This window comes from Bombus affinis, chromosome 10, assembly GCF_024516045.1.
Source record: "Bombus affinis isolate iyBomAffi1 chromosome 10, iyBomAffi1.2, whole genome shotgun sequence".
In the NCBI taxonomy this organism is placed as follows: domain Eukaryota; kingdom Metazoa; phylum Arthropoda; class Insecta; order Hymenoptera; family Apidae; genus Bombus; species Bombus affinis.
In genome coordinates, this window is record NC_066353.1 from 12,420,932 (window position 1) to 12,444,659 (window position 23,728).

The following is a 23,728-nucleotide window of genomic DNA, read 5'->3' on the forward strand; positions in this document are numbered from 1 at the left end:
CGATGACATGAAGCGCGAGGATAGAAAATCGCGGACGTCTAAATTGTGGCGCTTTCGCTTTCGAAAATATCGAGCCTTGTAATTGTTGCGATTGAGTTCGATGGTACTGCGATCCTTGAATTTTTATCTTCTCGGTATATCGGCTCTCGTTGATAGAATATCGAAAGAAGAAGTGACGATAAACGAGAATTTGTTCGCAGCTTGTTCAAAGTTGGCAGATTTCTTGGCGCAAGAAAAATACGAACCGGTGGGAAACGAGACAAAAAGGCAGCGCTGGAAAAATATTTGTCGAGTGTACGATAACGAAGGGACGTGTCGACAATTCTTATTTTATTCTTTTGTATTCTGGCGATACTTTGCTCCGCGACCAATCACGATCGGATGGCCGAACATTTACAAGCGAATCGAACGATCCATCGACGATTTTGCAGTCTCGAAGAGCCAACGTTTCCCTTCGAGGAGAGGAATTAAACGGCTGAGGAAGAAACAGGACACGATCGTAAACCTAAATGGCCAATATACCGAGGCACAGAGAAGGAAAATGTTAGGAACGTTTGTTACATTTCTACCGCGTAACCGAAACACAACTTTCGAATCTCATAATCGATCTCAGAATCTCTGGAATAGGAGATCGAACGATCGGTTCTTTGTCACACGAATCGAAGCCAACGGGGTGTGTCTGGCGGAATATTTGCTGGACGTTGAAAAGAGCGGACAGAAATTCGACGGAATCTGTGTGTAGCGAACCGATAACTCGTTAGCCTGGAAAATTTGATTAGCAAAGTGGAGTTTGTTGGCAAACTGTGGACGAATCGTAGCGTAGTTTCCGAGGGCAGAGAGGAACAAATTGCTACAACTCGAAGAAAAAGGGTAAATATATAAAGAAGAAAGGGAAGAAGGGGGAAAAAGGTTGGAAGACGGCAGGAAAGGTTCAGTGGTAAGGAGGCAGGAAGAGGAATGAGAAGCAAGGAAAGACGAAAGAAGGGCGAAATGGTCGCATTGCGGTACGTGAACACGTGCGTGCGTGCATAAATGAATAAGTAAACGAGATCAAAGACTGATACCTGTTAAATGACAGCACTTTATCGCTTTTTATTCGCTCGCAACGTTACGCGATCGCGATATCAAAGTGCCAATGCGTTGCTTGTTTTTGCATCGAAGAAGAAAATTACACGAAGACTTTTGCGCGAACAATTACGTAACACGCGACCGAGTACAATTCTTGTCGCCTAACCGTTTCTCCGAATCAGATTTGCTCGAGTTAATTGTCGCGTAATGGCACACCGGCGTTCAAAAGTACGTCGGGTGTTGCGATATGAAAAATTAAGCAAATCTGCGTAATCGTTAGGAAACTTCATTTGGAAAATGAAAAATGAGGAAACGTAGTAAACAGCTGGTAATTTTACGATGAAATCGTCAACCACGTATGCGACGTATAATTAAATTAAATTTCTTTCTCGTTTATATTCATGGCGCCTCTTGATCGAGTGTTTCCACGAATCTCACGATGTTCTTTATTTTATATTAGTTTATTGAATTATGCACGAACATAATAATTCAATGAAATAATATAAAACAGAAATTCTTCGTTATTATGAACTGAAAGAAACTCTTTGAACAACCTAATATTTATCGTTAGAGTAAATCATCTTTAGCGGCGCATGAGTTAGAGGACGATACAAATCATGCTGTTGTATTGCCTCGGAGTATCAAGATCGTTAAAATACACGTAATGTAAGAATAAATAAACTCCGAGTGAAACAATGCAACCATCGAACGAAAACGAATTTGAGTTTTCCGACTCTCCCCCGACCAGTATAAATAAGCGGACGCGATCGCAAGGAAAGGAGTTACAGTCAGTCGTCGATCAGTTATCAAGCAGTTATCAACGAATTAAAATTTAGCGATCTAATTAACGTGCCATTAGCGATCCTATTTTACGACTTTACACATTGAACGAGCGTCTCGGCGAATATAGCCTGTATACTAATTTATTATTTTAAATATATTCGACGATTTCAACGAAATTTAATAAATCTCACTATCAAACATCCTACACAAGTCCTCTATACATTTTAAAAACAGGACCCGTATTCTGACAGACTTGTTACCAAGTTAACGCTTAAGAAAGTCTCAGCGATAAAACTACCAAAGTATAAAATTTATCAAAGAAATTCAAACAAAAAATATATATAAAAATATACTACAACGATGTATACAGAAAGATATATAAAGAGGAAAAAGGAGCGTTTATCCGTATATTCTACAAGATACCGTACGAATCCTTAAAAGTAGACTCGTACAGAGAGAAGAGGGGAAAGAAGGAAAATCGATGGACCAAAAGACGAGGGGGAGAGCCAAGGATTTTCAGGTCACCCCAGAAACGCGTACACACGTGGTAGGTTGGAGCGCGTCAAAATGCTTCCCAGCCAAGGGTACGGAGAAAGGGTCTATAATGGCTTTAGGGAGACCAGCCTACGAACACCAGCCTACGAACACCAGCTTACGAACACCAGCGTAAAAGCAAGCACGGACCCGGAAGAAACCGTAAACAATGACATCTGAAATCATTCTATCGCCTGCTTCACCGATTGAATATCGTTCTCGTCATCTTTCTATACGAGCTCCGCCTTTATAGCGAAGAGACCGACCGACCCATGCTTCTTATCCGCTTGGAGGCAAGAAACGTGGAAACGTCGACATATTCTCCATAGTTTCTCCATAGTTCGACAGATTTTCAAACGTTACGTCGAGCACATTTTATCGATTAATTCTACCGTGCTAGAAATTTACACGTTTAGAAAATATGTCAATTGTGGAGGAAATAAGAAGTTTCGCGGTAATGGAAGATGAGGCATGAGAAACATAATAGACATGTTGCAACATGTTCGTAAGAGACGCAGCTAAGCAACTCTCGTCACGAAGAGACGCAATGGAAATATACGATTTTTCTTCGCGAATTAGTCAAAGTTTTGGAAAGGCGATTTGACGCCTTTTCCTGGGAAGTTTGCCTCGAGGCAAAGCTTTCCTCGAACGATTCGATCGAGCATGAAAATGTAGCCGGCTCAGCTCGGAAATTATCGTGGCGGAAAATCTGGGAAGACGCAGACTTTATCCACGTCCCTTGAATATAGTTCGTCTGAAATCGTGGAATACGTAGTCCGGAGAAATTCCGAATGCGGAGACGTGTATCGATCACCTCTGACTTTTCCAACCACGCTTTTAGCGATTCCCGATAAACTGATTCCGCTTGCGTCTCAATTCCCAGAGTTTCATTCGTCTCGGCTTGTTCGTGTTTTAAAACGACAAACCGCAAACAGAGCGAGGGAAGAACCTTAGCTTCGTTGTGATCTTCCTACTCTTTTGTATTTCTTGTTTCTTGCTCGTAGTTTAGCAGATGCGAAAGACTTTAACGTTCGGAGGACACTCTTAGCATCGTACGAATGTTAATATTGATTGAAACAGTTGTCCAATTCCAGAATATTATTTATTAATATTATTTATGATTAATATTAGGTACGACATTTTTCCTTTTATATTATTTCATTCAACTACGTATGATCCATTTTGTTCTATCGGAACAAAAGATATTGCGGCAACCTAACGTCTATAATTGAATCTAAATTCTATAATTATAATTCTTATTATTATAGAGAGATTAAAAGAATATTAAATTAGATAGTAGATTATAGAATGTTTTGTGTTACATATATATAATTACAGAAATAATTATAGAATTGTAATTATAACTTCTAAATATGATGCAACTTGAAATCTTAGGCCAATCGATTGTTGGATTTCTTTCTCGAAAAGAATATTAAATTAGATAGTAGATTATAGAATCTCCTTTTATATATATGTAATTACAGAAATAATTATAGAATTATAATTATAATTATATTTAGAAATTATAATTATAATCCTATTTAGAAATTACAGAAATTATAGAAATAATATAGAACTATAATTATAATTTTTTTTTTAAATTATATTTAGAAATTATAGAAATTATAGAAATAATATAGAATTATAATTATGTTTAGAAATTATATTTAGAAATTATAATTATAATTCTATTTAGAAATTATATTTAAAAATTATAGAATTATAGAAATAATATAGAATTATAATTATAATTATATTTAGAAATTATATTTAGAAATTATATTTAAAAATTATAGAATTATAGAAATAATATAGAATTATAATTAGAAATTATAGAATTATAATTATAATTATATTTAGAAATTATATTTAGAAATTATAATTATAATTATGTTTAGAAATTATATTTAGAAATTATAGAATTATAGAATTATAATTATAATTTCTAAACATAATTATAATTATAATTCTATAATTCTATAATTTCTATCAGTATATATATATATTCTATAATTATATCAGTAATTACATATATATAAAACGAGGCATTCTATAATCTACTATCTAATTTGATATTCTTTTCGAGAAAGAAATCCAACAACCGATTGGCCTAAGATTTAAAGTTGAATCACAATTCTTAACGATTTTGGTAATTTCTTAATAATTATTCGGACGCTAAGTTAAGCTTCTCGGAGGAAGCGCCGTTGCTTATTAACGGAAGCGTTGGCGTTGAAAATTATATCGCGAGAAGGTGAAAGAATCGAGCGAAAGGAGAAATTGGATGCAAACGAAGGCAAAAGTTAAATCGAGACTGTGAACTTGGATATAAGGCGGCTCGTGGAAATCATTAGGAATTCCAGGTGGAAGTTGTATCGTTTGGCGCGAATAATCCGCGCATCGGACCAAAGACATCGCGGGGAAAACGTGGACAGCCTTGGAAATAACTTGCACAACAACGTGTCGCGAAACGTAATCACGAGCAGTCTACGCGTCACGGCAATAAGGAATCGAATTTCCTCTGTATATTTAACGAGAACCTGTTAATCGACGGTCTACTGGATCGATTACGGCAATCGCGAGCTCGTGCCAACGATAAAACGATATCTCCAATACGAATTATCGCAAATACGCGTTCGCTACTGTCTCCAAAAACGTACGTATCTGAAGCTACGTGCACCTCAGTGATTTCGAATTTGTCGTAAAAGTCAACCATTTCGAGCTACTTTTTCCTTTACGTACAACCACCGCTCGACCTTAGATTCCAAGTGAAATTCTGTCTGTAATTGTGCGCCCGTGACAGCGTATATATCAATATCTCGATATAACAATTATTTATAATTAATTACAATTTATAGAACGTAACAACGCACAGATTGGGATTTTTGAAAAATGCGAAAAGGTAGAAACATTGAATTTAATTCATCTGTGAAGAACAGTGGAATACAGTAACGCGTACATCGTTGATTAAATAGTTAATCTAATGTTAATTTAATAATTAATGTTGATCTATGTAAAACTAACGATCATCGATGCTGTTTTAAAGGAACGCGAACCAACTTATCCCGCAACCTAATGTTTACTCGTTTTGTCCTTCTAATTGTTTTACACGTTGCAATTACCACAGTTCGATCTTATTCTCCGATATTTCAAAGGAAAAACATTGTTGCAGCGCGGCAAAACTATTTCTCGATCGTAGTCTACCTCGTAACAATCGCTCAATTAACTCCACCTGACGCAAGCATTCTGCTCCTCGCGAATGGAACCTTAGTCGAGTCTCTTGAAAATCCATTTTCCACCACGTTCCTCCGCGTACGTATCTTTTAGGGGACAATCGTAATTTTCGTTTTTCTTTCGTCCTTACCGAACGATACGATCGCCAACGATATATTCGTTCGCGTTACTCGTCGTAAGCTTATTCGCTGCAACTAACGCAAACAACGTCCCCAGGATATCCTTGAAAATATAATAGCAAGAGCCGAACGAACTTTATTATTCTGCTTTATTAATTGAATTATTCTGCTGGCAGTTTGCACGAAGTCGCTGCATTTTCGATGATTCGCAAGCGGGCCGCTTTAATCGGCCGAAACCTCGCGAGAAACGATCGATAATGGTGGTCAAATCACAGACGAGAGAGCATTTATCGAGATTATTTGATATTAAATACAGTGGAAAGCTCTGCCGCGTTCGATATCACTCGAGGGATTCTGCATAATTTCGTTGATCCCTGGATTTGCAACGTGTGATACAACCAGCGCGTTCGCCGCTTCCACCATACCATATGAATAAATTTCAAGGAACTCAAAACGTCCCACTTACGCAACTACTTGTCCTTTTCTATCGACCAGATACCTCGCACTTTTCATTTCACGTATAGAAAAATACGCACCTACTTTCTCCGTGATTCGTAGGGATCCAGTCGTACGCTCGCATCATGTTTCCTCCGCAAAAACATCAAGAACGACGAATAAAAAGAAATGGCCTTGGAAGATTGTTAAGTAGAGGGAAAACAATTTCAGGAAGCAACAATTTCTTCTTCTCGATATCACCTGTCTTACGTAATCTCGAGCTAATTACCGCGGTGGAAACCGCTGAAGTAATCGTGGCAAACTTTTAGAGGCGGACGTTCTTTGAAAGAACGTCGGATAGTTGGGATTATTTTAGGTCGTGGAGAAATTGGTCGCGATGGCTAATGACAATTGGTCGGCTGAAAACAAGCGTGGGCACGTCGAATCCGCGAGTTCGGGGAATCGAGAATTGCATCGTTGGGAACGTCGCAACAAACGCATCGACCGAGTCAACGAAGGATAGCACAATGCTAATCGGCGAAAGAAACAATACGCGGGAATGCAGCCGCGACCAGATCACCGTGCAGATTGTTAGATTGTTAGATTGAAAGATTATAGTTTAATCGTGGCGCGGACGCGGCTCTGTACCCATGAAATAGGTTTATTGACGCTTTATCTACGCTGCGCTCTCGTCCAGAAATTTAGGACTCCGATCTGTCCTTCCACCTGACAGTGAAGGAACTGGCGCAGACGGCGACTACGGAACAAGGTGAAACGAAAGCTTCTACCTGTTGTTGAATATTCCACAGCGGCTAGAAGCTTAGGTCTTGGTGAGTTCGTAATTATTAGAGAAGATGGTACAATCGTAACAGATTAAAGGAGATTAAAGAGGTTGGCGTAATGAAAACTTTTCTCACGTTCCACTCGTTAGAAACTTCTACTAATCCACTCAGCACTGAATTAAATCGCGTAAACGTACAAAAATTCGCCGGCTAATATTTAGTAACAAAGAAGAAAGAGAGAAGCATCCGAGGGAACGTTATTACGAATAAAATTCTTTTTATCGCTGATTATTAAGAAGAGAACGTTCGAGGACATCGAAATATGCAGAAACGCGCAGAACGCAGGAACGGTAGCCGAGTAAAAAAGTAGCGAAAGTAAAGAGCTCGTTATGATGTTCAGTGGATGGAAGAATCTCTAATTGGAAATTTCCATTTCTTCAGCTGCGTTCGTAAAAATATGAAACTACGATAGAGACTGCTGCATCCGCTGTCTGCTCTATGAACGTAAAAGTAGAGGATTTATTATCACGCGGAAATGTATCTTAAGGCCGTTCGATTAGAGCCGTTCGTATCACGAGTTCGACGACCGTCCACTTACATTCGTATCAGACGTTAAAAAGCAGGATCAGTAAAATAGCGACGGTACATCGCGATAGGTTTTGTCGACGAGCGACAGACTCGTTCCTTTGCTATAGTTTTCTCGAGATCGCACTGTGTTCATTGGGAGATGGGCTCACCGGAAGAGGAATAATAAACGACGACGATAGCCACAAAGAAACACAAAGCAACGTGCTCTGTTCTTTGGCCGCTCTTTCCAGTTACCTCTATCTTTCTCTGCTTTTCTCTATACAAGTTCGACGGCCGTTTTCCATGCATCGGAGAGACAATAGGTAAAGAGGCGGCGGAAACAAGCTTCGTTTTCGACGTATCGCGTCGAGTCGCGTCGTTCGTACAAACGGCCGCCGTGGTTTCACTCGGAAAATGGATTTCTGCCTTTTATGGCAGAACTGGAGCGGGACCACCAGGCAAAAAGTAGTTCGGACCACTTTAACAAGGACATTTCGAGACGGAGGACGAGCTGCTCGTCCAGCCGATGCAAATCGCTTCGACACTCGTCGTCTGCTATCGAGAAATTGGAATATTTTGATGAAAAAAGGAAGAGTCGCCGTTTGAAAAGACGGCCTTTTGTACGTCGTAGAGCTTTCTATAGCCGAACTAACAGGGACGATCGAACTTTCGGATAATAAAGCAATCGCTTCTACGATACTAAATTTCGTTTGTTTGAATAGAGACGAAGGAAATTGTCGGTGCGTTTCGATGTTCAAAGAACCCGTGATCTTTACGATATCGATAAACGACTGAACCATAGAATTTGAAAGCAGTGGATCGACAAGAAAAACGCGTTTAAAGTTTACACGTCATATCTTATGAACTGTGTACCATCCTCTCTAGACTCTATCATAATACTCTATATATAATTTCTTTTACGCTACTCTGCACGATTTTATAATACTAACGTTACGCGATAGACGTAATAACGTCGCAGCTGATTAAGAGGACAACGTTAAAAGGCTAAGCCAGACTTCTATGCCGGGGCTTACCAAGGCGTTCTTGTTCGACGTTTCCGTGGGATTATCACTGATTGCTTATTCATAATGTGGCAATCGAATCGAGGAAACGAGTATGTTCGATAATTAGAAAGGATGCGAGTGCGACAACTATCAGAGTTTGTTCTTCTCTGACGCACAAGGTTTCTAGAAATATCGTGCGACAGTTGCCAGAAATTAACGATAAAGCACGGCGCAACGAATCTGAGGAATGTATCGACGTATCTAAAACAAAGAGCAACGATCTTATCACTGAAACTGATACAAACGCTATACGTAAACCGTAGAAACACATTGCGGCGAAATGATCCATCTTATTTCTATTATACTTTGGTCGTAAAATATCGAAACAAAGAGCGTGATTAAACAGGTTGTGTGGTGGAAAAAATTCGCAATGACTGTACAGAAATCAAAGCGCAAGGTTAAGAATGCGTCAATGCAGTTCTTTAATCGCGAAAACGTGAACGAAGACGACGCTGCGTATGGAATCGACGCTTTATCGGTTCCGATGTCGCATTCCTTCCTCAAGCAAAGTATCGCCACGGGCAGACATTTCGACGCGGTAGACGATTTAATCACCACTAAACGTGACGCGATACAACGCCAGTTTGCGTTCAATTCAAAGCAGCGGCAGCGTTTCCGGTTGATCGTGGATAGCGCGCTCAATTGATCCTTCGACATTCCGATTGTTGCTCCGAGCAAAATTAGTCGGAACAAACAAGCGTCGCGTGCGATGTAATACCAATCGGAGAGGAGGCTCGTGGAAAATATTTGAATCGCTGAGAAGAGGAATATTTCTTTTTCAGATGGTCAAAAACTCGACTTTTAAATTCGAACTAGAAATTTCGCCTCGAAATTCTGGAAAAATGCTTTCTGTCTTTAGGGACTAACTATATTGCCAGAGGATAAAAGCACATGGCTATAGTCAAGAAGGAATTTTCAGAAAATCAGATTATTTATCGAAATGAAAGTCTCTAGCCGGTATTAACACCAGTCATCTTTGAGGAAGAAATTAAGTTTTTATTTTATTTTATTTTTTTTTTTTTTTGTCAAATTCATATCATACGAGTTATTTGTAAAAAAAAAAAAAAAAAAAATGTTATTTCCTTCCGAGAGTTTCGGATCGTAAAAATAGCAGAAAGTTTCGAGAAGTCTCGAGATGTCGCGTGTCACATTCCTAATATTCTTCTCTTTCCTTTATAAAAATAACAACAACGGAGCAAAGAGTAACGAGATTTTCGTGTAGAAAATTTGCAATTCTTTTGTCATGCAGATTTCACGTAGAATAGGATACGTGGTTTAAATAAAGGTCTTTTGATCAAAGGTTTCGCAGTCGCGTTTAGCACGTTCGAATCTCAACGACGCTACCTCCATGCATTTCACGCGCGTTTTTCATCCATCGTGGTCGTTGCACCTCTCCAGAAGAGCAATACGTGTCAAGCGTGCATTCTATTAAGCCGTATATCTTGACGAGATTTTCAACGAAAAATTGCTCGAAACCTCGAGTTTTCATCGTTCAGCATCGCCCAAAGAATGGAGTGAAACGTGTGAATCTTTTTATTGAAAAAAGAAAGTGTTTTACGATACGAATCTCGATATCTAAGATTATCGTGTAAATTACATAATGATTTACTTGAAGAAAAATTATCAACGAGAAACGGAAGGAATCGGTCTATTTGACGAAGATGTTACATCCGCCTACGGTAAACATGGACAGAGGTGTAGACTGTAGAGGAATTAACATCAAAGCGGGGAACGCGCGCGGGCGTGCGCTTGCCGATGTTATGTATCCCAGACGAAACAGACAAAACAAAATTAAGCGGTCGTAATTCAAGGATACTCGAGAGTGGTGGACCTCTCGTTTCAAAGAACCATCAGCTGACTACGAAATGAGACTCGGTTGAATATTTGATTTGATTTGACTCGCGATCATCGATATCAACGTAAATTCGCAACGGTCAATGGTCTAAATTTCGAAGGTCGCGTACCACTTTTCACCAAATTTTGGGACACGAATAGTTTTCCCAAGTGTAAATATAGATGCAAGTAAATATATTAAACGAAAGAGAAAGACGCGAGATAAAAAACTGACGAAGAAAATTAGTTCGATTTATCGGACTCTAGTTCCTACTCCTCTACGATCAATGCATGAATGGGAGAGTCGCGGTACACTCAGCAAAATAGCGGCACACATACACTCGTACAGCGACACGACACGGCGGCAGCATCATACCTACAACGTATTAAGCGGCATGTACCCGAAAGAAGTCAAGACGCTGGTTGATCGAATCATTGACGCTGAGATACCTGACGCGAGAGCGGAAAACCGCGACGCACCGTGTATATAATAGATGACACGATGTCGATCGTTAAGCACCTATACTGGACGCGACTAGAACTCGTGGAGAATCGCGCGGATCAGGACACGAGCAGTTTGACAGATCCGCAGGGTCGATGCCGCGCATTAATCGCGAAAGAACACCTACGAGAACTCACCGACGCCGTATTTAGTTGTTTTCGTCGTCGTCCACATCTCGAGCGGTTCGACAACGGCGCTACATCCCTTGCTAAACTGCCACCGACCACTCGTAGTATCACGAAAAATTCGAAAACACAAACATTGGGTGTGTTTGCCGCACAAGTGCCACCCTCAGAATTCTCTCTCTCCCTGCCGTCGAGCAACGTTGCCGATGGCCGCTGCAAGTCGTGGCTAACTGCCGCGCCGGCAACGCTGCTACTGCTGCGCCGGTCATGTGCTCTTCAGGAACGTACCTAGTTCACACACTTCTGTATGCATATATATTTTACCTCGACTTTGATAGTTGCTCGCTTTCACCAGTGTATGTACCAATCGTATATACTGCCAATATTATTTTATCTTTAATTTTTATACGCTGAGGTTAAACATTTAGTACGTTTATAACAATAATAAACAACTAAACAAGTATACTACCGTGTTCTTTATATTTTACGAGAAATTGTAGTTGTTTCTTTTAGGAGACTTTCATCAAGATACGATAAAATTTTATTTATACGAACAGATCGAGGAACAAGCAGTTCTAATAATAACAGTTCACTATGTATATTAATATATAATATATAGCGTGATATAGCTATAGTTCTTTTTATTATTTTAAATATTATGATCTAACTGTTAAGATTTCAACTTTCTTCTTCGATACATAGAATCTAGTTTGAACATAAAATAAATAATTGCATATATTATAATACATTCATTATGAAAATTTGCTTATACGTGTATAATTGAAATTACACACTACTTCGGATAATAGGTACATACGAGCTTCTATTCTATTTTGAAAAGTTTATTAAAATTTCTCTAAAGACGGGAAAACACAGTAGTATATTTGCTTAGTTGTTTATTACTATTATAAGTGTACTAAATTTTATTTATGTCTAATACACGATGACCAAAATTACTATAACTTACAAGGTAAGACTCTTGTTAAGGCGGATGTTTTTATGAAATCAGGAAATGGAATTTCAACAGTAACATAATAAAAACTTATCTCTACTCTTAAGATTACCGAAATAAGATGTCACAAGGTTACAGACATCCGGTTTTATATTCTTAAATATATTCGATGAATTACCAATTTATCTATAATAAATACAATAATAAAGCAACAATAAATCTACTATAAAAGATGTAATATTTCCATAAATTCCTGTATATACTTTTATTTACAGTTTTTTTCCTTATATGATTAAGTGATAATGAGACCTGGGAAGGTGCTAGAAGTGTACCGCGACACATTTGAAACACATTTGAAATTAAACGTAGACTAGATCGAGGCTACGATGAATCAAAATATTAATGTTTCATAGATAATTTATCCATATATTTAAAAGTTGAGAGGTTTCCCGAAATATGCAGCTAAATTGGCTTCCTTGAAGGCTTCCGCGAATGTCTATAAGAACAATGATAAAATCAGTGTCCAATATTCAACATTCGATCGAATATCGTTTATCTACTTACCGGGTGAGCGTGACATGTTCTCGCAACATCTTCTGCACTTGCTCCATATTCCATTGCAAGAACTGCCTCATTAATCAATTCACCAGCGTATGCGCCAATCATATGTACTCCCAATATTTTGTCTGTACTCTTATCAGCTAAGACCTTAACAAAACCATCTGTGTCTGCATTCGTTTTTGCTCTGGAATTTGCTATATGTGGGAATTTTCCAACTTTGTATTCGATACCCTCTTTCTTTAAGTCTTCTTCCGTTTTTCCTACCCAACCAACTTCTGGATGTATATATATTACACTAGGTACGCAATTGTAATCGATATGAACGGCACCTGAATAAGTCATCATAATTGTTGTAAATTTTCAGAGATACAAACGGGAAAACTATAATGTGTATTTCCTAACTACCTCCGGCAATGCCCTCAACCGCAATAACACCTTCGTCCTCGGCTTTGTGAGCCAACATTGGCCCATGAATGCAATCTCCAATAGCATAAATCCTATATGAACGTAATTTTACATATAATTACGCTGATGAAAACTTTCTCAATAAAATGTGTACTTACGAAGGTACTACTGTTTGGAATCTATTGTTTACAGGAATCCTGCCCTTTTCGTCTCGTTCGATTCCCAAATCCTCTAATCCTAAATTTTTCGTATAGGGCCTTCTGCCAACACAGACTAAAAGTGTATCGCACGTTAAATCCTCCTTTTTGGTAGGATCTTTCGCGTTTTCAACAGAAACGATGATTTCACTGCCTGATCTCTTCGCACCAGTGACTTTTGTTCCCAATTTAAAATCCCATTTTTCCTTGACTAAAAGTTTTTGTATCGCTTGACTAACTTCGCCATCGATACCTGCTCCACCGATAGTCGGTAAAAATTCGACTGCAGTTACTTCAGCGCCTAATCTATAGGAGAAAATAAAGCAACTCAACATATCTTGTTTATAATTCATACAATTAATTTCAGTATGAAATGTACCTGCGCCAAACTGAGCCTAATTCCAACCCAATAACACCAGCACCAATTACTATCAATTTTTTTGGCACTGCGTTTAACGATAAACATCCAGTGGATGAAATAATTTGTTTTTCGTCGATTTCTATACCCGGAAACGGCGTGACCTCACTGCCAGTGGCAATTATAATGTTTTTAGTATTGATCGTGCTTACTACTGAACCATCTGGACCAAGTGCGTTCACTTGATTTGGACCAATAATTTTACCATGACCCTTAACCCATTCTACCTTATTTTTTTTAAATAAACTAGCAATACCACTTGTTAAAGCTTTCACTGTACTTCGTTTCTGCTGCATTACTTGATCAATATTGATAGAAACATTGTCAACTAGAACAGAATTGTCAAATTACTGATTGTTAAATTATGGATATTTAAAAAAAGAAAGAAAGAATGAGAAGTATACCGTTAATGCCAAATTTTTGTAATTCTCCAGCATGTGCCATGTGGTAATAATGTGAACTATTCAATAAAGATTTGGATGGAATACAGCCAACATTCAGACAGGTCCCACCTAATGTTTCATCTTTTTCTATACAAACAGTTTTCATTCCTAATTGTGCAGCTTTAATTGATGCTACATATCCACCAGGACCAGCACCTATTACAACTAGATCTGCTTCCACAGTACTAGCGTATCTGCGTTGCTGTGCAGCTGTCAAGCCAGGTACAATACGTTTGACACATGATGGCTAATAAGAAAAACAGAAAAAGCAGAAAGTTATTGATTAAGAAAGAATTTTCTATCTGTGTTTGCTATCATTCTATCTGTAATCCTTAAAGTTTGACAAAGTCAGATGTAGGTGACATAACCAATGAAGTAAAGAGGACGTATTTTCATATCGAATAATGAATTTAACGAACCAATTTTGCTTTCTCAAATATTTAATCAATACTTCATAAGGGAAAAAATGACCAATAGCAAAGAAAGTTAGTTAAATAGTAGAATAAAAAAAAAAAAAATAATTTGTCCTTCAAAATGTTACGAAATAGACTAATATGTATGGTCTGATACGATCGTAATGCATCCACGAGGTCATTTATTCATAAATATCTTTCTTTTTTACTTACTCTGACAGAAGTGGTCACCAAACTCCAAAAACTAGCTTGCATCATCTTTTTTGTAATATACTATTTTACTACCCGATATAAAGGGGGTCAAAAAGGAAACAACCTTTAAGTAGTAAGAAGCGAGCACTACCGGTTACTTCAATATCATTCAACGACCAACTCGTCTGAGGTCTGATAATTCGATATATCGTTGGCTATATGGTTCGGAGGCTATACTGCTTGATGGCGCTACTGACCTATTATGCAACACGAAATAACACTAACCCTTTCGTTTTGTTCATCTGATACATTTGGACATGGATAAGACGAAGAATAGATCAGGCATCTAAGAAGATTTCGTGTTTCGTGTTCTGAAATACCGATCGTATAAAAAACAAAAGTTTCGTAATACTATCTACGATTTTATGTGGTATGTGTAGGAATTATAGAATAGGAAGTTGATAAAGTTGGACGTAAGAAGTTTCTCTTTCGTTATGATTCACATTCCAATTGAAATTCATTCAAAAAGAAGTGCCTACACTGAAAGATATCACTTTACTAATACTATTTATTCAAAAAATGTTATATCTTGTTATTAAATAGTTTTATGTATTACGAAAATAATTGTTTACGAAGGTCATATTTTCATGAATAGAAAGAAAGGAAATCATGCTTATTCGGTTAATAGTTTCGGAGATGAAAATTTATTTATATAGACATTAAAAGAGAACAGAAATTAACAGCTTTTATCTTAAGATTACGAAACTTCCATACATCGATGATTATCTCCTAGGATACGCGAGGTAATTCGCATATAATATATAAAATATCAACAGTATGAATTGAAATATTTTCAAATTTATATCCTGTAAATTAATCGCTTTGATGGATTCGTACTAGTTACGTTTCATTAAATAGGATTACAGCGCACTTTGTAATGACTAGCCGCTTTTCACGTGAAAATATCTAAAAGTCATTCTATCTACGTTCTTGGATAGAAGACATATAAATATATGAGATTTCTGTTAAATCTTTACTCTTCCACTGCAATTATCATATTTATCATGGAATAATTTATGAATAAAAAAAAAAAAAAATATTTACGAATATTTACGTATCGTTAATCAGAATGTTAAGAATTTGTGCCATCTCGCGGTCGGTAAAAAATATTTTTTCGCTATTGCAAAATCGATTTACGTATGAACATCTTAACTGTAGCCGATATTTTAAACTTCTTCATTGAAACTAATTCAACGTTGATATTCACCTGATAATCAACAATATCGTCGCGATCGAGTTTACAAACTAGACCCCGTAAGCTGTAACAATTTTTATTCCCCGCCAAAAAGGGTGGCGATCGAAGAAGTAAAAAAGAGGGAGCAAGTGGAACGAATCGGCCAATAGCTAGATAGATAAAGATGAAAAGAACGTTAGGGGTCGAGAGAAAAGGGCAACAGATGTCCTTCCGTATGACGCATGACTCGTTTGGCCCTTGGCGAGATAGTACAGTTTGCGTCTCACTACCCTACGGAAGTATTGTACGTCACGGAAACGAAGCTAACCCTGTCGTTAGAAGGAACGTTCGTTGAAAACCGGTTAGTACATATTTTTCGTGTCAACAAAGTCGGTGATATTTCTCTCGTTCAACACAGTATGATCTTACGAAATGTCTTTACTAGAATCTTTCTTTTGCGTTCGTATTAATCTCACATTTGGTATACTAATCGAACGTAATTCCATTATCAGTAGCTTAGCCGTGATTGGTTGAATTTAAATTGTCTAGTATTATAGGTGAATTCGTTGCATCGTGAAAAAATAACGTTTAGTATTTTGTTGACGATAAGAATACTGATCTTGAGATGTTTGATTTACGATAAACGGAAAATATGTTTCCGATAAAACGAAAAGTAATAACGATGATGTATAATTTTCAAGGTTTCGGAGAGGAATAGCTCTAAGATGTTTGATTCGAAGATCTCGAAGGAAATATGAACGATTTAATCGACTTAATTTAAAGCAAGAAAAACATGTGTGAAATAGTAAAAGGTCAACGCAGAGCGTTTCGCGACCAAGACCCTCCACGGATATGCAATAAAGGCAACGAAGATGTAAAAAGCGAGCTGGAATTTTGTGAATCGACTGCAACTTCGCCAACGATTCTTCAACGAGCATCCAGCTTCGAAAGGTGCTTCAACGAGTCTAAGCATCTTGAGAAGGGCAAACAGAATCAGAAAAAAGAGAAAGTAAACTCGATCAAACAGGAAAGTACTTGGTCCGATTCCATTAAAGACTCGAAAGACAGTGCCAAGGTATCGAATGAATTGCCAGCTGCTTCAAATCAGACGAACTCGGAGAATTTGATCAAGGAGCTTTCTGACAAAGTGCCTTCCAACAGCCATCACGACGATGAGGTACGTTTGCGTCACTTATTTATATTGTTGAAGGAATCTTTGTGTACTGTCATGCGTTTTGATGCTTTAAATGTATTTTCGCACGTCTGTGCACGTTTGATGATGCCATACAACCGAGCAATCTGCAAAGAACCGTGCATAATATATTGATATATTTACCTTCGTATGACTTTGAATAACGGCAGTTTTCATATTAAGTAGAAATATACATCACACGAATAGAAGGGTAAGGTTAGAAAACTGTCATAATTCAAATGATTTCCGTTAAGAAACTTTTACGATTATAGAAATTCGTAGAGATATGCGTATTCTTTTAGGATTGTGGATATACTTTTTTTTACTAGTTATCAACTATTGCGTCATATTTTTAAAAATGTTTCCATAAAGAAAGCGTAATGCACTTACGCATGCTTAATGCGCAAACATATACCGCTTATAACCAAAGTAAATATTTTTTAATAAGAAAGGAATTTGTTAAAGTACTTATAATATTGCGTATGCAATATCGAACATAAGGGGGTTAAAAATGGTCGACAGCTGACCAGTACGTAAGTCGTGGATACGTGAAGATCTGCGAAACCGGCGCAACTTATCAACTGATCGAGCATGATAACGCGTGCAGATAAAAATGCAGGACGATGTAAAAGGGGGACGGAAGGCTCATAGAACGAACAACAATCGTATCAAATTTTTAGAGCCGCTCTGTTCGAGGTAGTCTGCAGTTCGAAATAGGTGTAACCAGAAAGGAATTTTTTTTTCTTCAACGAACGCGTCGGGACGAAACATAGTAATCTTATTAGGTTATTCCACAAATAAGGTTATCGTATTTATCAACAAATAATATGCTATCTACATTTCTCTAAATCTATGTTTTACTTGTTTCATCATTATTTTCAATTTTTCTAGTCGTCAACTATAAATCTCAATAATTATTTTATGAGGTACGACGCACGAAGTAAAACGAAAGACGACGTTGCTTATGGAATGACTGGAAGTGAAATTGCGAAAAATATGTACGATATTTTAACTTTATAGCGTATTGTTACAAATCTTGTATAATTATCGTATAAGCACAGCGAGCGATATTAAGTGAAGCGGTATTTTCAATGTTTGTATATACACCATCTGTTTTCCGTTTATATATTCACGAGGAAAGCGTACACATCGTGAATTGTGTATTTTTGGTGCGTAGTCGATGAAACGGCTGCGGCAAGTCGAATAATGGACGCGTTTACCGCGAACTTGCAAACGAGTTGCAGTTGTTAAAGACGCAATTAAGGGATCTTGTGGTCACGGTGCATAGAACACTGGTACGTGACCACAAATTTAATACGTATTTTATTCGTGTGCTTCGTATAGCCGAAATATCGGGCTTCTTTATGGCTCGCGTAATACCCCACATCTCGTTTAACGACATTTTTAACATTCCAATTGTTTATGCCACAGCCTGAAATTCTTGGAATTATTTAAATGGAAATTCTATGGAAATACTTAAAACACGACTAGCTTGTCATGACGATATCGCTGTCGCAGCTGGCCCAACATTATTGCACAGTATGTACTTGCTGTATATTTAAATCGAAGTACTGGAAAAAACCGTGAAGCATGTGGAGGATCACGGCGGATAGGATTTGAAACTAATCGGCGAGATTTCTCGCGGTGCACGAACGCTATCATCAATCAAAGAAAGAGAGAGTTATTTCACGTTCGAGCGTAGTATATGATTCTAGGACGATTTACTGTCACGCGGCTTTCCGAACGAAGATTAAAGCCGTCTCTTGAGATCGCGAATCGTCCTTGAGATGAAAACGTTTCACGGAGAATTAAATTGTACGCTTGTTTGCACGTTGCACGTTATACGTTCTAGGCGCAACTGCGTTCGACCATTCATCCACCACGAAACGACTAGGAAATGACTAGAAAATTACGAACGCTATGGCGGCAAATTTTCATCGATGACAATGCGTTCGTCGAGACCTGAGAATCGATTTGGCAACATCTTCCGAAAAATTCTTCGAAGGGACGAATTTCGCGAGTACGGGGCCCTAAGATAAATTAGGTTCGGACCTGGAAGATGCGGGCCTCAGGTCCGTTGCAGGTTCTTTTCCATCGAATGCCTTTCTTTGTTTGGAATTCGACTTAAGTCGTGTCCACACCGAGCTCTTTTGCACGGTCAGCATCCGTTTTATTTCTAAAAATTCCACTTTTGTGTAGCGCGTAAATTTATGCTCCTAAAATTATGCTACTTTTGATCCAACAAATGATTCTACTATGTACGGAGAATGATCGATAAACGAGACACTAATATCGTGGTGCTGACGGGGCGTGATGCTTAGAATGACGGAAGTACGAGAGGAAAATTTGCTCGAAATATACTTGCAATAAATATACTTGAATGCCAGCAGGCCATTGACCGGCTATGTTAAAATATTGACGAGGAACTTGCTATTTCGAGGCCGTGTAATTATGGTGACTCGCGAACACAGCGGCGAACGGCTACTCGATAAATATTTAATCGACTTCTCGTAAGTTATCACGATTACTAACGAACTCGTGGATACCATTTGTTAATAAACAAAAGGTGTATGAGACGGACGCTTGTTTCCAGAAATGCCAGAAAATCCTGCATCGACAAAGATATCGCTAATAGACGCTTCAAAATCTCTTCAAGCCTCTTCGAGAATTACGTTTACAAGGTTTTCTTTATGGACGGCAACCTGGCACGCGGTGGAAGCCGAGCATGTAGTTAAGAAATGGTCAGAGTTGAAAGAGCATATGAGCGTAATCGAAGATAATTGGAAGGTTGAAATTACTAGAAATTGGCGCTTGTTGAAAAAGCTGGGTCTAAGTGTAGCGAGTTCGGTGTGAAAGCAGCTTATTAAGGTCGGGCCTAGCGTGGTGTTGTTGCGTAGCTTGCCTGGCAGCTTCAGTTCGATGTTTACGCTCGTGCTTCGAACATTTTTCTCCGTGGCTACGCGCCATTCGCGGCGTGGTTTCGTCCAGTATTTTATCTTTTCCTCGTGACCAACATTCTATGTGTCTACTTGTGCAACCATAATCCAGCATCACTGGAGCCAGCGATTCTAGACGAATATTTTCTCTTTCGTCTCTCTATCGGACAAAATTGGATTCTCACGACGCGACTGACGGAACGTTGCTGGAGTAAGTTTTGCGTAGGGGTAACAGCCTCTCAGTACTCGTATATCCACTATACTTACTTATAGTTTGTTTCTTCGCAAGATAGCATCGTCTAGCCTATTTTCGTATTCTTGTCGTAACGTTGAACGCATTTCGCATTCTACCGTTTCTCTTGCTACTTTTCAAATTTATGAATGTCCGCTGCAGCATCTTTCGTTAAACAGAGCGACGTGCATTGACGTATGAAAGGCGAAGGAGGCGATTAAAGAAGTCGCATACAGCGAAACGAGCAATTTGCATGAAGCATCTTCTTAAAGTCGTGGCCATAGCCGTCGTTGTACGAGTAACCGCATCGTCGTTCACGATTATTTGGATATTTCTTAATCGTTCTAAATATAAGAAGAACGTGCTTTCACCTCGAACGGAACAATCTCATCTGATTCGATTGAAGCTACGAATTCCAAAATATCACGAGTTCATGATTTTGCAAATCTCTTTGCCAAGAGGATCGGTTATTTGCTAATGTTAGAAACACAAATAGGACGAAGCTATATGCAGCGCAAGGAACATTATGCACGTGGCTATGACGATTAAAAAATATCAAATTCTCCAGGTTCGATTTAGCCGTAATTTGGCAATTGAGACGCATCTTGACAAAAGTAAGCAAGTGTCTGGATATTTTCAACAGCTATTTGTACACGTTGTGGTCCACGAATCGCCACGATACCGGAGCTGGTTGCGATGATTCGACGATCGAACGTTTCGAGTACAATTCAGAAATTCATTGGCGTCGAACCGAGTGGATTTACCGATGCGAAAGGAATTTTCAAAAATATCCAATTTCTCATAGAAAAGCAAAAGACGACGTTGTATATCGGCGCCGCACATGATAATGCGAAATTTAATGTCAACGGACTTTTGTTTGAAAACCTGCTTGTTAAAGCTATTGCGTATACGTGTCGTTCTTATTCGCACGATAGAAGCACGCGTGCCACACCCGCCGACATCTTGCCGCCCTGAACATGAAAACCAAATGAAATGAAATTCTTTGCTATTTCATAACGAAAATCGTGCCGCGTGCACGCGAACGTAGCGATGGAAATTGCGAAAGCCAGACTCGACGGACCGCTGTATGCAACTGCGCTCTGCTGCGCTCTTCCTCGTTCAATTCATGGTGAATGAACTTTCTCCCTTGTCGCGTATCACCACCTTTTCGTGTCCGTGTATTTAATTAAGTCGCATCGAACATTCGCCGTGGACGCGTTTTCACTTTCGCAACCGAATTTATCGCGCGATTCCGAAAACCTATAAAACATGCGAGAATTCCATCTGCACGTGTCTTCCGTCTCCGAGAGTACTTTTTAAATTCCTCCGAGTTTAACTGCGCGATATCGACAGTACACTTGCCACTTCTTTGCCATTTCTTTCCAATTTATGATCCGATCACGTTCACTCCGAACGAACGATATACATAGTTAAAAGTTACGGTCGATGAATAATTAATAGGAAGTGTTACTTTTTTTTAAATATCTTCTACGATCTATTTTTCATAGTTGAAGTAGTTGGAGAGAACATTTTGTTTATTGGATCACTCGGTTAGGAGAGGTATTTTTCTAGTTGCTCGATGTCAAGCACATTTCTCTGCTATTGGGTTGGCAACTAAATGATCACGGATTTTGTCATTATCATCAACACAATAGATCGCCAGAGGTAGTCGAATCAGGACTACGCGTGGAAGTTTCTCTTTTCTAGTTACAGTATGTCATAGACGACAAATTGTCCTTGGTTCACCAAATTATCCGATAAATACCGACAAGTAGCGTGGCTATAATTCTTGTAATATAAACTGCGAGTGTACGTAGCGATTATATTGTTCATTTAATTCGTTACAATACGACATATCGAAGGATAAAACCGTCAGAAATATCCAAAAACGTAGCAAATGTCTTGCGTTCTCATCGTTCGCCGCTGTATTATTATCCGATTCCAAGACAAGAAATTCAGAACGTTTAGCAAAATAGTGAGAATATAAAATATATGGCGCGATAGAGGAATGGAAGAAGACTCGTTAGGCGAAGAAAGAGGACTGTGCCTTCGGAGCTTCATCTTTCGCAAATAAATTACGTATCATAAAACTATACGCACCACAAAGATTTCTAAAAGAGAAACAACTGACTCTAGTCAGCTATACGACACGCCAGTACATATGGAACAAGTTGACAAGGATACGAGCTACGATGGAGCGCGGAGAAATTACACGACAGGCAAATTATTAAAATTCGCTCGTGTCTTGCAATCTTACGAAACGAAAAACGTTTGAAAGCTCTTGAAACACCTGGAGGATGTTTGATCGAGCGTCGGAAAATTCGATAACCAGGGATGGCCAGGTATGGTGCAAGCAGCCAGTCGACTTGAAAATATCCTACGATGCAGTTAAATCATCCTACGATCGAAGATTTATAAATAATATGTGACAGCGTTAGAGCCAGCGCGGTGCAAAGAACCAGATAAAGACCCGGTACAGTTCGAAAGCGCAGGACTACCAGTTTTGCAGCATTAATTAACTGACAAACTGGTTATGCCGCGCTCGAAACTAGATTCCGTAGGTGAGGTTATCGTAAGGTTGCTAGAGTGTTGAGGCCGATACTATTGCTGGCGATACACAGCGATTGATCCTCGGCCAACGGTCATACTTTCGCGTTACCGCGGAAAACGCGTTTCGATCTGTCTATACGTTCGAGAAAATTGTCGCGAAACTTTAACATTTTTCGGCTACGAAAACTCACGCGGGAGATACGAACATTTTCCGATTTCAGGATTTGTATTATGTTATTCGTATTGCGTTAATCGTATTCATATTGTATTCTATTATTTGTATTGTTATTCGCAAATGTTTCTACGTGTATTATCAGCATATTTCGCTTTCGTTATTATCTTCCAGGTCAGTTTGTAAATTTCTTTATATTTCTTTTTATACGTATTCGTGGAAGCAAGCGAAGGAGCTGAACGAACGCTTAGGTTCTAATACGATCGAGTTCTTACAAATGTTCAAATACTTTCGCCAGCCGCTGCGTTTCTTGATTGCGCAAGATTCGTATATTTTATTAACATTTGCGTATTATCTGCACAAATCCTACGAGCACTTTCTCATCGACAGGAATAATTTTCTGGAGAATCGCGCGACAAATCTTACGATCGGTGGAGATTCGAATCTTTTATGGATTAGGAACGTCTCCGTGGCGATGCAAAAGAAAACTAAATGCAAATTCGAGGTGACTAAGAGCCAGTAGTGACTCATCCGCCATCGCCTGAAATATTTCGTACGAGTTAAGAATCTAGCTCTGCATTCCGCGCACCAACGAAAGCTTTACGTAACAAACGAATAGCGTTTGGATCGGTAGCATTGTCTCGTACATCCTAGGAACGCGTTCCACGCCTCGTAATTGTACGAAGAACGCTACAATGTTGTAATTGATAATTTGCATGAGCGGAAGGACACGTAAATTTCAGCTTGAAGGAATCCAATCGCCTCGTAGGTCTCTATTAAATGACTTT

At 38.7% G+C, this 23,728-nt stretch overlaps 3 protein-coding genes across 4 annotated transcripts in view; 1 reads left to right on the forward strand and 2 right to left on the reverse strand.

Moving 5' to 3' along the window:
- Nucleotides 1-11,782, reverse strand: part of LOC126921123 (dedicator of cytokinesis protein 3) — a 53,711-nt gene extending 41,929 nt beyond the window's left edge. For both annotated transcript variants that reach the window (XM_050732381.1, XM_050732380.1), the window contains exon 1: nt 11,056-11,782. In XM_050732381.1, coding sequence (XP_050588338.1) covers nt 11,056-11,092 — 37 coding nt within the window. In that variant the 5' untranslated portion in view covers nt 11,093-11,782. The remainder of the gene's footprint in view (nt 1-11,055) is intronic.
- Nucleotides 11,783-11,922: 140 nt separating this feature from the next.
- LOC126921133 (dihydrolipoyl dehydrogenase, mitochondrial) lies at nt 11,923-14,855 on the reverse strand. The gene is made up of 7 exons (XM_050732396.1): nt 14,646-14,855; nt 13,981-14,266; nt 13,538-13,904; nt 13,120-13,464; nt 12,962-13,053; nt 12,560-12,885; nt 11,923-12,491 (listed from the first exon to the last, which is right to left on the reverse strand). Exons 1-7 carry the CDS (start codon nt 14,688-14,690, stop codon nt 12,426-12,428), a joined length of 1,527 nt encoding a protein of 508 aa, XP_050588353.1. The 5' UTR covers nt 14,691-14,855; the 3' UTR covers nt 11,923-12,425.
- Nucleotides 14,856-16,086: 1,231 nt separating this feature from the next.
- The window catches only part of LOC126921138 (uncharacterized), a 43,291-nt gene continuing 35,649 nt past the window's right edge, over nt 16,087-23,728 (forward strand). The window contains exons 1-2 of the mRNA XM_050732407.1: nt 16,087-16,219; nt 16,560-17,035. Coding sequence (XP_050588364.1) covers nt 16,652-17,035 — 384 coding nt within the window. The 5' untranslated portion in view covers nt 16,087-16,219; nt 16,560-16,651. The remainder of the gene's footprint in view (nt 16,220-16,559; nt 17,036-23,728) is intronic.